Raw genomic sequence first — 14527 nt, 5'->3', positions numbered from 1 at the left:
TGGTGTCCTGAGTGGACACGGCGAATTTCAGCTCAATCCGTTGAAGTATGCGAGGCGTGAAAAGTTTGGCAGCAGGGTCACACATCGCCAAAAATGGCCACAAACCTTCAAATGGCGGACTTCCTGTTGGGTTTGGAGGGGGGGTCCAAGAGACTTTTTTGTGCGTCTTGAGGTGATACATATGTGTGCCAATTTTCATAATCCTGTGTCAAACTGGCCAGAGGGGCTACGCGTTGGGGGCGCTATAGAGTCATTTTCCTATGTGCATTTCAAACGTCAGCAAATTTCAAAATTTTTTGGGCGAATGAATTTTTCTACCAAGTTTGGTGAGTTTTTGGGCATGTTAAGGCCCCCAAAAATGCGATCTAAGGGGGGGAAAGAAAAAAAAAAAAAATAATTAAAGCTGCAAGCAGCATTGCGGGCCCTCGCGCACCTTGCGATCCGCGGGGTCATCGCAGTCTTCTCTCCTATGCTCTTGTCTCCTATACTCTCCTGTCCTATGCTCTCCTCTTATTTCCACAGAGATACAACGAACACATGTTTACAACCAAACTTTCCTGCTACCAGTAGGTGGCGCTATGACCGTATCATCCTATTAGCATATATGTCTGTTCAGACTCGGGTCCATAGCAGTACTGTAAGATTTTGTCCACATTGCATAAAGTATATGGGTAGTACTGCATAAAACACAGCGAGTTCCTTTGTAATGGCGAACGGTCAACTTTGAGGCCACTCCCCCGCCACACGGTAATACTTTTGAAAGAGTTTTGGAATGCATCTATTCCCTATGGTGTCCTGAGTAGACACAGTGAATTTCAGCTCAATTGCATGAAGTATGTGAGGCGTGAAATGTTTTGAAGCAGGGTCAAAAATAGGCAAACAATTGCCACAAAAGTCAAAATGGCGGACTTCCTGTTGGGTTTGGAGGCGGGGTCCAAGAGACTTTTTTGTGCGTCTTGGGGTGATACACATGTGTGCTAAGTTTCATGAACCTGTGTCAAACTGGCCAGCGGGGCTACACATTAGGGCAAAAACTACAGGGAGTTCTTTTGTAATGGCGAATGGTCAACTTTGAGGCCACGCCCCCACCACACCGTAAGACTTTTGTAAGAGTTTTGGAATGCGTCTATTCCCTATGGTGTCCTGAGTGGACACAGTGAGTTTTAGCTCATTTGGATGAAGTATGCGAGGCGTGAAAAGTTTTGTAGCAGGGTCACAAATCGCCAAAAATTAACAGAAATTTCAAAATGGCGGACTTCCTGTTGGGTTTGGAGGGGGGGTCCAAGAGACTTTTTTGTGCATCTTGGGGTGATACACATGTGTGCCAATTTTCATGACCCTACTCAAAACAGGCCAGGGGGGCAGGCAGAAAAACCTATGAAAACACCACATTTTGTGTAGCCAGTAGGAGGCGCTCTGTCAAAGCCTCAATATTGTTGTACAGATGTGTTTAGGGTCAGACTCTGATCATACATGTGACATTTCGTACAGATCGGACAGAAAACGAAGAAGTTATAGAGACTTTCTGTGTCCTCAGAAATGGTCAAACTTTGAGGCCACGCCCCGGCCACACCGTCAGACTTTTGTAAGAGTTTTGGAATGCGTCTATTCCCTATGGTGTCCTGAGTGGACACGGCGAATTTCAGCTCAATCCGTTGAAGTATGCGAGGCGTGAAAAGTTTGGCAGCAGGGTCACACATCGCCAAAAATGGCCACAAACCTTCAAATGGCGGACTTCCTGTTGGGTTTGGAGGGGGGGTCCAAGAGACTTTTTTGTGCGTCTTGAGGTGATACATATGTGTGCCAATTTTCATAATCCTGTGTCAAACCGGCAAGAGGGGCTACGCGTTGGGGGCGCTATAGAGCCATTTTTATATGTGCATTTCAAAAGTCAGCAAATTTCAAAATTTTTCGGGCGAATGAATTTTTCTACCAAGTTTGGTGAGTTTTTGGGCATGTTAAGGCCTCCAAAAATGCGATCTCGGAGGGGGAAAAAAAAAAAAAAAAAAAAAAAAAAAAAAAAAAAAAAAAATAATAATCCTAAGGGTTTCAATAGGGCTCTTGCACCATTCGGTGCTCGGGCCCTAATAATCCTAAGGGTTTCAATAGGGCTCTTGCACCATTCGGTGCTCGGGCCCTAATTACAGCAACTCAGGTAAAACGAAGGGTAACAAGACGATCTGGCACTGGCAAAGGGGAACACAGGACTGAAATAGACAAAGGGACAAGACACAAGTGGAACACATTAGGGCGAGGCGAACAATCGTAAAAGGCAGGAACACATGAGAAGTAGAACACATGGACAAAAACAAGGGAGACAGGACTTTCAAAATAAAACAGGAAACAGGACAGAAGCAAAGTAACATCACACAGAAAGCCAGAAACAGTACAACACAGGGAAAACCAGAAAAACAGAAACCCAGACCTAAACTACAAACCAGAAAATAACCGAAAATGCTAAATCATGACACATTGAGCTCCCCAGCATGGAATAAAATTCAGTGACACATTTACCATGACATGTTGTTGCATATAATAATATGTTAGTTAATTATTGCTTGGGGAACACTGACATGAAGCACTTTCTGTCACTCTCCTGTCAATTTCAACTCGTATAATTCCCACTTTTATGTCAGGTGCTCTTTGGGTAATTGTTTTGCTTTTTTATTATCAGTGCTTGGGTTATCCAACCACCGTTTTGTTTGTTTGTTTGTTTTTACACAAATAATAACTGTGGTAGTCAGGATAATGGTGACAAAGCTTGTTGCAGATGGTTGAAGTTTGCCTCATTTTTCTTTAATGCTGTAAAATGGTCTGTTTTAGCCAAAACCACAATCCTTTCCTGGACCTCATCAAGTAGTAAACCATGAGTGAAAAATAAAGTTACAGATCAGAATGGGGACATGTAGTATGTGAAAGCAACACCAAGTATTATCAAAGCACAACAACTAAGCCTCCTGGGTAAAAGTCTGAAGGAAGGTTTTATCCACCAGTGTTGAAACTTCTAAATCTGCCTAACTGTAACTAGCAGGTTTGATGTCTAAACTGATGAACAAAGATGAGAAAAGTCCTCAAAGGTGAGCTTTAATAAGCCGAGAAAAATCCAACAAAGAAACTAAGTACAAACTAAACAGTCAAAATTGGGTAAAGTATACAAGGTTATTTACGCAATGACATGATATAGACCACATATGTATTTGATTATATAAGCTTACACTTAGAGAAAAACACATCTATAACTCTTACAGAGAGTTAGGGAGGAACTCTTTGATGAGGTGAAGGCCGAAGCACTAGGAGCCACGGACCTAAGATAACCCAAAAGAAGCCCAGGTAATGCTTAAAAGCAGTACAAGACGCAGTACTGACTGACAAGGACGAAATGGATCACAAGACTCAAATTAACAAGACACAGGTGAACACAAACAGGGCGGGCAGGTAATACAAATGGAGGGAACACAAGAGGAAGGAAAATGAGACTTTCAAAATAAAACAGCAAACGTAACCAAAACCTCAGAAAATACAAAATACCAGAATAACTGGGAAACCATAGAAATGAAAACAAACCCAACAGGACCAGGGATCATGACAAAGTTAATGCAGGCAATACATGGCTTCTTCTGGTGACAGGGGAGCATTAGCGATGTGTTTCGCAGGTCGGACTGCTTCTGCGGCGTATTTAAGGGTCATGGCAGGGTGGTTTCAGCCCTACTATGCCCGGGTCTTTTTTAGGACCTTAGAATTTATGAAAGTACAATTTAGTGAAAGTATAAATGATACCTTTTTACCAGATATTCGCAGATTTAACAAAACAAACACCTCACTGTACTTTCACACCGCTGTCCATGCAGCATTAAAGAAGATCTTCTCTGAGGGCCTTGCACCTCTAGGGGCACATTTCTGAATAGTTAGATTCCATTATCTGATAATTCTCTACTTCTGAATCATTCCCAATTTAACATCCAGTTAATCTGGGAGCTTAAGTAAAAAATGTCGAATCAAAGGGAAGAGCTGCAGGGTTTTTACACCAGCACTGGACAAAGGTAGGACAGATAGTCAGATATCCTCTGAGGGTCCTATGTTGAATTAAGCTTTTATATAAAAAAGGAGATTGTACTGTGATATTTATCCAGGCTGGTGTCACGCCATCATGTTTGTGTAATTCTCTGAAATGTGTGTGCAGCCTGATGTAAAGCGCAGCAGAAGTATCGGTTATTATAGAAGACAGTCAGCCACCAATAGCTTATAAATCAAAGGGCTTCTGCTTCAGTATAAATAACAAATGGCATGGCGGAGCGAATGGCAGTGGGGGTAAACATGTATTCACAATATTGGATGAGTCATCAACTGGAAGGAAAGGAAATCCTATTGTCACATGGAACTGAGAGTGATTCGGCCTGATGTGGAATGAAAAATCCTCTTAGTGTTATGCAGATGAAATGGCAGATACAGGAAGAAAGATGACATGGGCTCGTCTGTCAAAACCAGATGCAGAACTAATCTTATCAGCCTCGTGGATTCTGGAGGAACAAAGGCTTCCGGCTGGGGTAGAGCTTCTAGGTGCTCAAGGATGAAGGGAGATGAGAAGATGGAAAGGATGTGCTCAAGGTTAGTTAGTGTAGAGAAGACACAGTAACTAGAATGAAAGAAGCCTTTGATCCAGCACACATTTACTGTACAATACATGTATCTTTCAACCAGAATTACTCATACTGTCTTTTTCAGTGCATTCAATTGTCAGGTCATTTAACATTAGTCAACTCATTTCTGATGTCAGATCTATTTCATTGTTTTTCTTGAAAGGGAATATCCATTGGATCTACTGTAAGTACAACTCTATAACATTATTATGGGGCTAGTACATCCTAACCTCTGTTTGGATTATTTATATGTATAGTAGTCCTCCATGCTTTTGCAAGATGAACGTGGTGTGTGTGTGAATGTGGAAACTATTCAGTCTCAAAACAATAAAATGCATTATGACACAAGCTTTAGGGCAGAAAATGTGTTTTCGACGTGCTGCTTTAACCTTGGATACATATATAAAGAGGGCTGGTCAGGGTGATGCCACTCAGCCTTACTATGCTTTTGTTATCGGACATGGCACTGCTGCGAAAAAAAAGCACACATCTTGCCCAGCAATCTATGAATATAAAAGACAACTCCAAGCACAAACAAGGTCAATGACTACTCCTTGCAGAAAGATGTTTTTTTAAATTCTTTGTTCTTCTTGTAAACTTTTTCGAGAACCTTGATGCACAATTTTTAAATTTTTAATTTTAAGTCCACATGCATATACAATGGGTTAACTAGTGTCGCAGGAAAACGTTTTGAAAATGTTCTTTTTGTCCCTTTGGTAACCAATTATTCTGTATGGCTAACAACAACAAGATATTATTTCTGCTTCAGCTGTGTACTGTATTTATTGGATGACAGCACAATTGATAATATCTATTGGATTGGATGATAACCGATAATGCTCATTTAATGGGATAATAACACACGGTAGGTGCTATTGGATGGGATCACAAATTGATGACAACAGTCAATCAATGGAAGGTAGAGTAGGGCCTGATTAGCCTTATGTAAGGGAGTGATAACAGGTAAAAACTGCTTACTACAATGATAACATAGAAACAGCTACAATATATAAAAGCATACAGTCTAATCAACACATTTGTATCCTGTGCAACTCGATGTTTAATTAAAATGTGTACAGTTAAATAATTTAGAAGAAAAGTTTCATATTATTTATATGCTAATGTGGTTATAACCCTGTTTTGGTTGTTTGAATTTATCACGAACATTGACTGGAAGAAGAAGTTATATTTATCCATATTTATTTACCAACAGCCATCAACAAAGCAACATTAAAAGCAGAAAACTCTGTAACAGTGTATAGGATTTTGGAGTGCAGACGGAAAGAGCCATCTGTCAGCCACTCAGAGCGACAGCTGTACTTTCACCAACATCTCTTAAGTTATTATATGATGGCTTTTTCTAAGTACTCTCATATTTTACTGACGTCACTCCTAATTTGGATCTTTTCCTTCTGTACACCCTGTCCCCTATCTTTATGTGATAAGTAGTCATTTTGCTGTTAAATGGGGTTCACTTTTTGAAGAGTGGTAGATGAAGAGAGAGAGAGAGAGAGAGAGAGAGAGAGATGGAGAGGGGTGGGAATCAATGGGAAGATATGGATAGAATGTCAGTGGGTGGGGAGATGGAGAGAAAGTTGAAGTGTGGGAGTATTCTTGAGAGATACATTTATCATGCTATAATTGCAACCTCTTTTCTAATGTGGAAGTATATCATGTGAAGAAGTGAGTGTGTGAAGAGTTGCTTTGAAGATCATCTCTCAGCATGAGAAGATTATAGAAATGCAGCCAGGGCCAGAAGCACTTGAGTGTCAGTTTGAACCAGAAGGAGCTCTAGACTATGATGCCCTTGGCCATGGTTTAAAATAACTGAGAAGGGTTATTATTAAATGGATGGAGGAAAAGCATTCCAGGAGACACAAAACCAAAAATCATGAAAATTATATATCATATTTAAATAATTCTAAGTACGAAAACCTACAATATTATAGTTACTGTAGAAAAAAACAACTTTAACAGCCGCTCTTCCAATGTTCCAAAGCAGCTGCAGACCAGAAGCCATGTGAGCAGAGCTAGTGTAGTCTGTATGTGTCTGTCTGTAGAAGTTTTTTGTGCCCCTTTGGAAGATTCAGATCATCACCATGTTCATTGTCCACCTAAACTCCGGGTTAATCCAAACATAGGCTGGAGTGTGAGTGAAACTGAGGCAGATGGGCTGTCATGAAAAGTTCCAGAGAAGAAGCCCACCATAGGTTCCTGCCCCTGGCAGTCAATGCGGTCACACCCATAATTATGCAAAATTTTAATTATTCATAAAAATTATAGGTTGCATAATCCATGTACAGTTGTCATAATACTGCTGTACCAGGCTGTAAACATGCTTATTTCTGTGGGTATTGATTCTCTTTTGGAGTCTGTCCCTAGAGGCTGCAGGTGCAGTTTTTGACACAGGCTTTACTTCCCAGCCCCAGAGGTTGGTGACTTTTTCAGAAGCCACCGCACATCCCTACACAGAGAATTAAAAAAAAAAAAAAGATGGATAGTTTTCATAGGAGCAGACTAAGCCTCTCTTTGCCTCTGATGTGTTTTGCTTTATCAGGTTCCACCTCTTATCGAGTCTCTGGCTCAGATAAGTGTCACATTTGGTTTCCATGAGCAACAGATTTAAAATATAATACGATATTTGTTGTTCAACAAAAAAAGCAGCACCTTCACAATATGAACAGTGAAGGGAAATGGATCTTCACAATTGTTGTTGAATAACTAATATGAAGAATAAAAGATGACATTTACATAGCTGCTCTTGGATATAGACTAAATATCCTTATGTTCAGTATGTTTAAAGTGTATTTGAGGTGATTTTCTGCACATACACATCCAAAACTTTCACTTTACATTCAGTTACACAGTGCATCAGGGCAACCTTGACTATCACCATTGCAGTATTAATAGTAGAAATACAGGAATATGTATGGCACTATCCTTAGCTCTGTAGCAGACTGTTCATACCCTTTGCAACTATGCAATGCAGCTCCTCCATACTTAACCCTTAACTCTTGTTCTCTTCTTTTGCAAAGGGCTGAACCTATTCTGACCCGAATGAAGGAGGATCACACTCGCATCATCCTGCCCGCCATAGACAACATCAAGTACAACACGTTTGAAGTGCAACAGTATGCTAACGCCGCTCACGGCTACAACTGGGGTCTGTGGTGCATGTACATCATCCCTCCACAGGAGTGGCTGGATAAGGGCGATGAGACGGCCCCTATCAGGTGAGGGCCCCAGCTGGTGAACAGTGTCCATTATAGATGAGGATGTTTGATGAAATATGAATAGCCTTGGGGTATGACTTATTCATGTGTGGAAGCACTAAACGTAGGGGCACTGCAGTCCAGTGTGCCACCCTAACACACATACAGCCTATAGAAAGCTGTCTAATTACCAAGGTGAATAACTTGATTTGATTGCATTCATTTTGATGCAGGATCATGAGGCCATGGTGTCGTGTTGTCATTTGTGTAATAGTGTGTTGAATGTGAGCAGGGTACTATATTATTCCACCTCTGATTGAAGCACAGTGCAGGTTATGGCAATTGTTTATATATAATCTTCGCTTTGAGTGAACGCAGACTAGATGAAGGAGGCGGAGTCATGTGACTTAAGCTTGTTACATACTCCACTAGAACAGAGAAATTTGTTCTCGCTATCGGCGCTCCGAGAAGAAAGTGACGTCACTTTGTTCTCAGGGCCCCGCTTTCGGAGGTCTTGCAGCTTGTTCTTGACACACCGTCCGGGCAGAACTTTTTTCTTGGTCGGGTCCGAGAACTGCTGTGTGATTGGTCAGAATTTTATCGTGGGCGTGGCCAATAATAAGAAGCACTTGTTACATACTCCTGGAGTATGTAACAAGCTTTACACAGAGTTTTTATTTTATTTATTTTATTATTTTATTATTTAACCCAAGGTGACAGCATAACCGAAATAATGGACATGAGTAAGACTACATTGGTTAGAGGTTCTACGTGTCGGTTTCGGTATACTGTTGTCAGTTGCCCAGCCTTATTTCAAAGGTTATGAAGGACAGCTTGAATATGTTGCTTTACGTGGATGAAGTGAAACTACAGTTTGTAGCATTTTGGAGGAGCAGAGCACAGAAGGTCAAAGCCAAATCCAACCTGAGGCAGCTTTTGGATTTTTATCTTTTCCATATTCATGTTGCTGAATGCTGGATTGCAAATGCTGCTGTGCGCTTGGTGCATTGCAGTTTTGCTGCTACAGTGTCAGATCTCGAAGACATCCCCAGTAACATAAATATAATCAGCCGTTCCACACAGGGAGGTGAGAGGTCAAGGTCGGTGATACAACAGCAGTTTTGATCAGCCTTCTTTGTATTGTTCATCAGGACACAGCTGAGCAAAGCACAGGTCATGTAGTTAAAGAACAGAATACCTAACCTCCTTCTGTTGTGCTGCAGATCTGGAGTATGCCAACAGGTAACCTTTATTTGTTTAATCAACCTTGTATTATTACTTTGGAATAAAGAAAACAGTTTTGGAATAAAGAAAAATACATCAGTATATCTTATGGGTTGATTCTAAATCCATGGATGGAGTCAGCAGGTCTCATAGCCAGTAGACAAACAATAAACATCCTGATGCTTACAGCCAGAACATCCTGTTTTATCCCAACCCCTGGACATCCACACATGATGTAATCTGACCAAGGATAAAAAAAACTGAACTGCAAACCAAAGTTTATTACCCTGCTCAGTCCACTGCAGGCAACACAATAACACTTTCACTTGATAACACGAGCATCTTATACAAACAAACAATGTGATGACGGTTTATTCGGTGGACTTAAATATTGGATGTCTTATCAGAGCTGCATAGAAATCATGTATTACTGAGTATCAACTGCTATTCTCTAGATAGGAAGACGATAAGAGGAACATTTCAGACATTGCAGAGCTGGTTCATTTTCCCTATTGACACTTTGCTGCAAATGGACAGATCACCTCCAGGGCCAGCTGAAGTGTGTCGGCTGGGTGGATTTCTATTGGAAATCATTCTCCTGCTTGTTTCCTCAAGGTTTTTACCCATCAACAACAGAAGCTCTGTGACCTCTCAGAGCTCCGTCTCAAAGCCTTTTCTGTCTGTTTGAACACATTCAGCAACAAAGAGAGTGAAAGGGTACAAGACGGCGAAAAACTGCCACATTCTGAGAGTACAGAGGATTGCAACCACTTTGGAGATATACCTGAAATAGGCTTTTTTTGCAACTGTGGTGATTATTGACAAGACAGGGTAGGAACTTCAAAAATACATTTGATGTTTGGACAGAAAAACTGAAATCTCCTACAACATGAAAAAATGTTGCTTCCCGTGTAGAAAGCTGAGTGCTGCTTTGTATGACATGTACCAACAAATATTTATATGATCTACTGTGGACCAAAGAACACACTTTAAATCAGTTGTATGCAAGGAAATTACACATATCTGATATTTCAGTGAAATAAGGAAATAGAGAAACAATTATTTTGCCTATGAAAGAAGCAAAACGTCTGAAGCCAAAACTAAACAGCAGGTTTAAAAAAACATTACATCATTAATTATAACCAGAAACTGTTTAAAAAAGAGAATTTTCTGATATTCAGTGGTCCTTGAATGCATCATGTGCAATATCTGATTCCACTTGTGTCAATAGTTCACACACGACCTCACGAAAAGCACCATATTTGGTTGATAACACAACACATGGTTATAGGAGTCAAGATTAATTATAGCCTGTGGTTAAGTTTTGTTTAAAAACACATCTAAATGCAAGTCACACATTTAGGTAATATACATAGTTTCAGTTTTTCACTTTAAAAAGCTAATAATGCTATTGGACTTCTCTCTTTTAGCCACAATTGTGCTGTTTCCACAGAGGTGCAGTGAAGCATGTGTCTACCTTATCTAAAAAATATGAGGTATGTGTTCAGTGTTGTAATGAATGTGTCTACTCAAAACAACAGACCTGCCATGGAACTGTGAAAACTTCTCACTTTTTTTTGGAGAGAAGTCAGCAATCCTAAAATGAGTGTGTTTATAAAGCCATATCGTGCATACATGCATCAGATGTTCATGTTGCAAGCGGGGACCCAAATTTAAGGGAGTGTGAGGGACGGATGGGGCCCTGCAGGCTGACCATCTGTACACTAAAAATATCCAGACATTAAATGAGAAATCCACTGGAAGGTTTCAGCATCAATCTGTGAAGTCTGATGGAGAGCTGGAGTTATTCTGTGATTTTTCCTCCTGCTCTTTGTGAGCACACTGAGAAGCGAGATCGTTGTGTGCCTCCAGGTACAAAGAGCCAACACCACAGAGGTGACAAAGAGAGAACAATAGCTCTGTGTGTCACTCCTACATAAAAGAAATAAAAGTGAACTCGCTGCAGTCTGTTTCATCATAGCCTCGTAAAAAACTGCTGTATTTCCTCTTCTGTGACTGACTTCCCTCCAGTTGCAGCTGTAACATGTGGACGTATGTAATTTAGCCTGCTTTTTGGAGGAACAGCTGGCTCCAATTATTCATTTAATTGGCTTGAGTTAATTGGCTCTACTGGGGGAATTACTTTTTAATGCTTAAATATTGCTTGTTTGATCACTTTGCACTCCAGACAAATAAGAAAGGCAGCAAACTTTGCTGCTATTTAAATGTTAAAATAGGCTAATTAAGTTTTATCGTGTGCCAACATGAGGATGTTTCTTTCACCTTTACAATTTGTGCGTTTTATTATGACCCGATTCTGTGCAAGAGGCAGGTGTTTGCATTGGCAGAAAGCTTAATAGTAATGGAAACGCTCTGAAGTAAACTGTACAAAGTTTGTGCAGTGCAGACAGGCAAGGTAGGTCACTTGTCACAAGATGAGAACTGATGAGGTGGCTGAGCTGTGTGCTGTGCCTGTCTTTTTTTATCTTCAACAGCCAGCGCAAATAATGGCACTTTGAAAGCCTCCCTGTCATTCCCGTTATAATTTAAACAAGACTGTGCGAGAACACCATTAAATTGTTATCATAGGACGTATTTAACTACAACTGTCACTCACCAATCACCATGGAGTGGAAAAAAAAGTCTTGTAAAGTTTAAGAAGAAAAATGTGTTTATTTCACACACAAAGTTTTACTTTGAGTTACATAACTCATAAGGCCTAAATGCTAAAACAAAAACTGCTTAGAAATATGATTCAGTTTTATATTTATCTACTGCTTCTGGATTTCCAAACCAACCCACTTTACAATGGTGATCCAGACAGTGTTATATATTATATGCCTAAACCTAAAAGCACCTTCCTTTTTGGCTCAGGCACTGTACAGCTCAGTACACTCCTTTATTGCAGAGTCAATGAATCACCACGTAGTTCCTGCAGCACTTTACTGCACTTCCAACTGCTGTGTCTCTCAAACTTAAGCACACATTTGCCTTTGGTTAGTGTGTATGTGTGTGTGTGTGTGTGGGTGTGTGTGTGTGTGTGTGTGTGTGTGTAATATGGTGAACTCACCCCAGGCATCTTTCCAGGAAGAAAAATCAGGTTACTCATTGGTCACTTTACAGGAAGAAATAATGTAGCACAGGACCTAGTGCTTTTTGTGGGGCTTTGTCCTGAGCACTTAAAACCTGACATATAATGGTACTGAAAAGCAGTCTGGGGGCAGTGGAGGGGAAAAGGGAAAGGGGGAAAAGTAAGCAGCTTTTGTGTGTGAAAAACAAAAAAAAAAGATAAATTATTATTCTGGATCACTGTGGGACTGGGATGGCCAACATGGTTTAGTTTCATCTAAATGTTAAGGTTGCTCCATGTTATATGTGATAAATTAATATTTATAGTATGAAAAGTGTAGCACATAGTTGTGAAACCATATAAATAGGCCTAGTTTAGTGTCTTTTAGCAGATTTAAATTTTGCAAATGGAAGCAAGCAAACATACAGTGTTCTGTTTATTTGTTATAATAGGGCATTTAAAAAAGCCTATATTCATTGGGCCATCAGGTTGACTGTTTGTTCATTAAAGTAAACATTGGCCTGATAATATTTTTTTTTCCTTCTGAAATATATTTATTATTTATCCATCACTCACAATAGTCTCTCTTATCATGGCTTTAGAGAAAGCAATGCAGAATAGGTATATTGTTCCTTTTGGTGATCTGGCAGTTCCATTCATTTTCAAGCACTGCACACAGACGGAGTGCCTCTATGTTGCACATGTGCATTCATCTCAAATAAATTAGATTTTTGCTCTTGATAAATGGTTAAAAGCTGCTTCACTTCATCATATTAAAACTTTCCCCGAGTGCAGATGTATTTTCCTTTATTTATTATAAGTCCAACGCACATTACTCAATGTTAGATGGCTAATTTTTTAAAGTATTATAGCAATGAAAAACAAAAACATTTAAGAGAGCAGCAGTAACAAAGGAGAGAAGACAGCAGACAACATTTTGGAACATGTAGCCATTGAAGCAGCACAAAATGACATCATAGCCAAAACAATACTTAACCCCTTTTCCCCCACAAATTCTCCAAATGATCAATGTGCCGGATATGAAAAAGTGGCATTAATATACACCTGACATAAAGTAAAACATAGAAAGCACATATCAGGGTGTTAACAGTGTTAGCAGCAGCATACACAGCTATGGACAGAGTGCATTATGTCACCTGTATGTTTCTGAACTGAGTCTTTGTGGGAGGCTCTGGCTGTCGGCATGTTGGCCTAAACTCCAAATACAGGCAAGGAGGTGGAGCACAACTGGGGCTGAGGCAGGTGGGAAGTCGCAGAAGCAGGAAGTTTGTGCTGTGATTAAAATTGAGCCCCTAGAGGCTGCCAGGTGAACTGCAGTCGTAACACTTGCATGGGCTTTATTTGCCAGCCCTGGAGGCTGCCGCTTGGTTAGTAGTTATTATATATATATATATATATATATATGTGTGAGTGTGTGTGTGTACAGACATAATAACACTCTCTCTCTCTCTCTCTCTCTCTCTCTCTCTCCCTCTGTCTGCTTTCCCAGAACTCCAGCTATGATTGGTTGCTCCTTTGTAGTAGATCGTGAATACTTTGGTGAGATTGGTCTGCTGGATCCTGGCATGGAGGTGTATGGAGGCGAGAACATCGAGCTTGGCATGAGGGTAAGGAGCGCACATTATTACCAAAGCTACCGCTGAAATCAATTCAAATGAGGAGACTTTGATAAATGGAAATGTAGACTTTTTTAAAACTAAATTAAAACTCACTGTGTTAACAGGAAGATGAAATTGCTCTGAGAATTGCTGCAAGTAAAGTTTTTTGTTAATGAGGCACTTGTTCAAAAGCTGGAGGCTTCTCTCTCTCTGTGTGTGAGAGAGAGAGAGAGAGAGAGAGAGAAGGTGTACACCAAGAAGGCATCACAAAAAGCCATAATTACAAATTCAATATTTCAGGGGGTAATACTTAGACGAACTGTCCCGGTCGGAATGATTTGTGAAATCTATATTCAGACTTTGGAGCAGCTTAAGATGAAGTTTTCTTATGTTTCCCCAGCCAGGGGGGATACAGCTTAAGATACAAAACCCAGGGGCGTCAACAGAAGCTATGATTAAACTTTGCAAAGTTTCTTAGATGGGAGTGAGAGAGACCCCCCCCCAAAAAAAAATCCCTTTAATGCAAATCTTCAGCCAACCCAAAGGCTCCAAAGCCTGTATACGGAAAATGTAAATCTCTTTTGCTGCTGCTTTGAGTTGAATTTAACGCTTCATGTGAGCGAAGGGCTTGCTGAAGAATTGGTTAGCGTTTAAATTCAGAAAATGTTTCTCTCCAGCCGAGTGGAACCTTTCTGAATTTAGACACACTCCTTTGACTCATTGGAATGAGAAATGCTTGAAAGATCCCGGTCTACATTTAACGTC

The 14527-nt window shown here is 40.3% G+C and overlaps 1 protein-coding gene across 1 annotated transcript in view; it reads left to right on the top strand.

The window, feature by feature from the left end:
- galnt9 (polypeptide N-acetylgalactosaminyltransferase 9) overlaps positions 1 to 14527 on the top strand; it is a 77260-nt gene that overhangs the window by 33446 nt on the left and 29287 nt on the right. Inside the window, exons 5-6 of the mRNA XM_028414471.1 lie at positions 7673 to 7870; positions 13654 to 13771. Coding sequence (XP_028270272.1) covers positions 7673 to 7870; positions 13654 to 13771 — 316 coding nt within the window. The remainder of the gene's footprint in view (positions 1 to 7672; positions 7871 to 13653; positions 13772 to 14527) is intronic.

This window comes from Parambassis ranga, chromosome 9 (genome assembly GCF_900634625.1).
Source record: "Parambassis ranga chromosome 9, fParRan2.1, whole genome shotgun sequence".
In the NCBI taxonomy this organism is placed as follows: Eukaryota; Metazoa; Chordata; class Actinopteri; family Ambassidae; genus Parambassis; species Parambassis ranga.
Note: the sequence above shows the minus strand (reverse complement) of the source record. Positions and strands in the feature narration are given on the sequence as shown.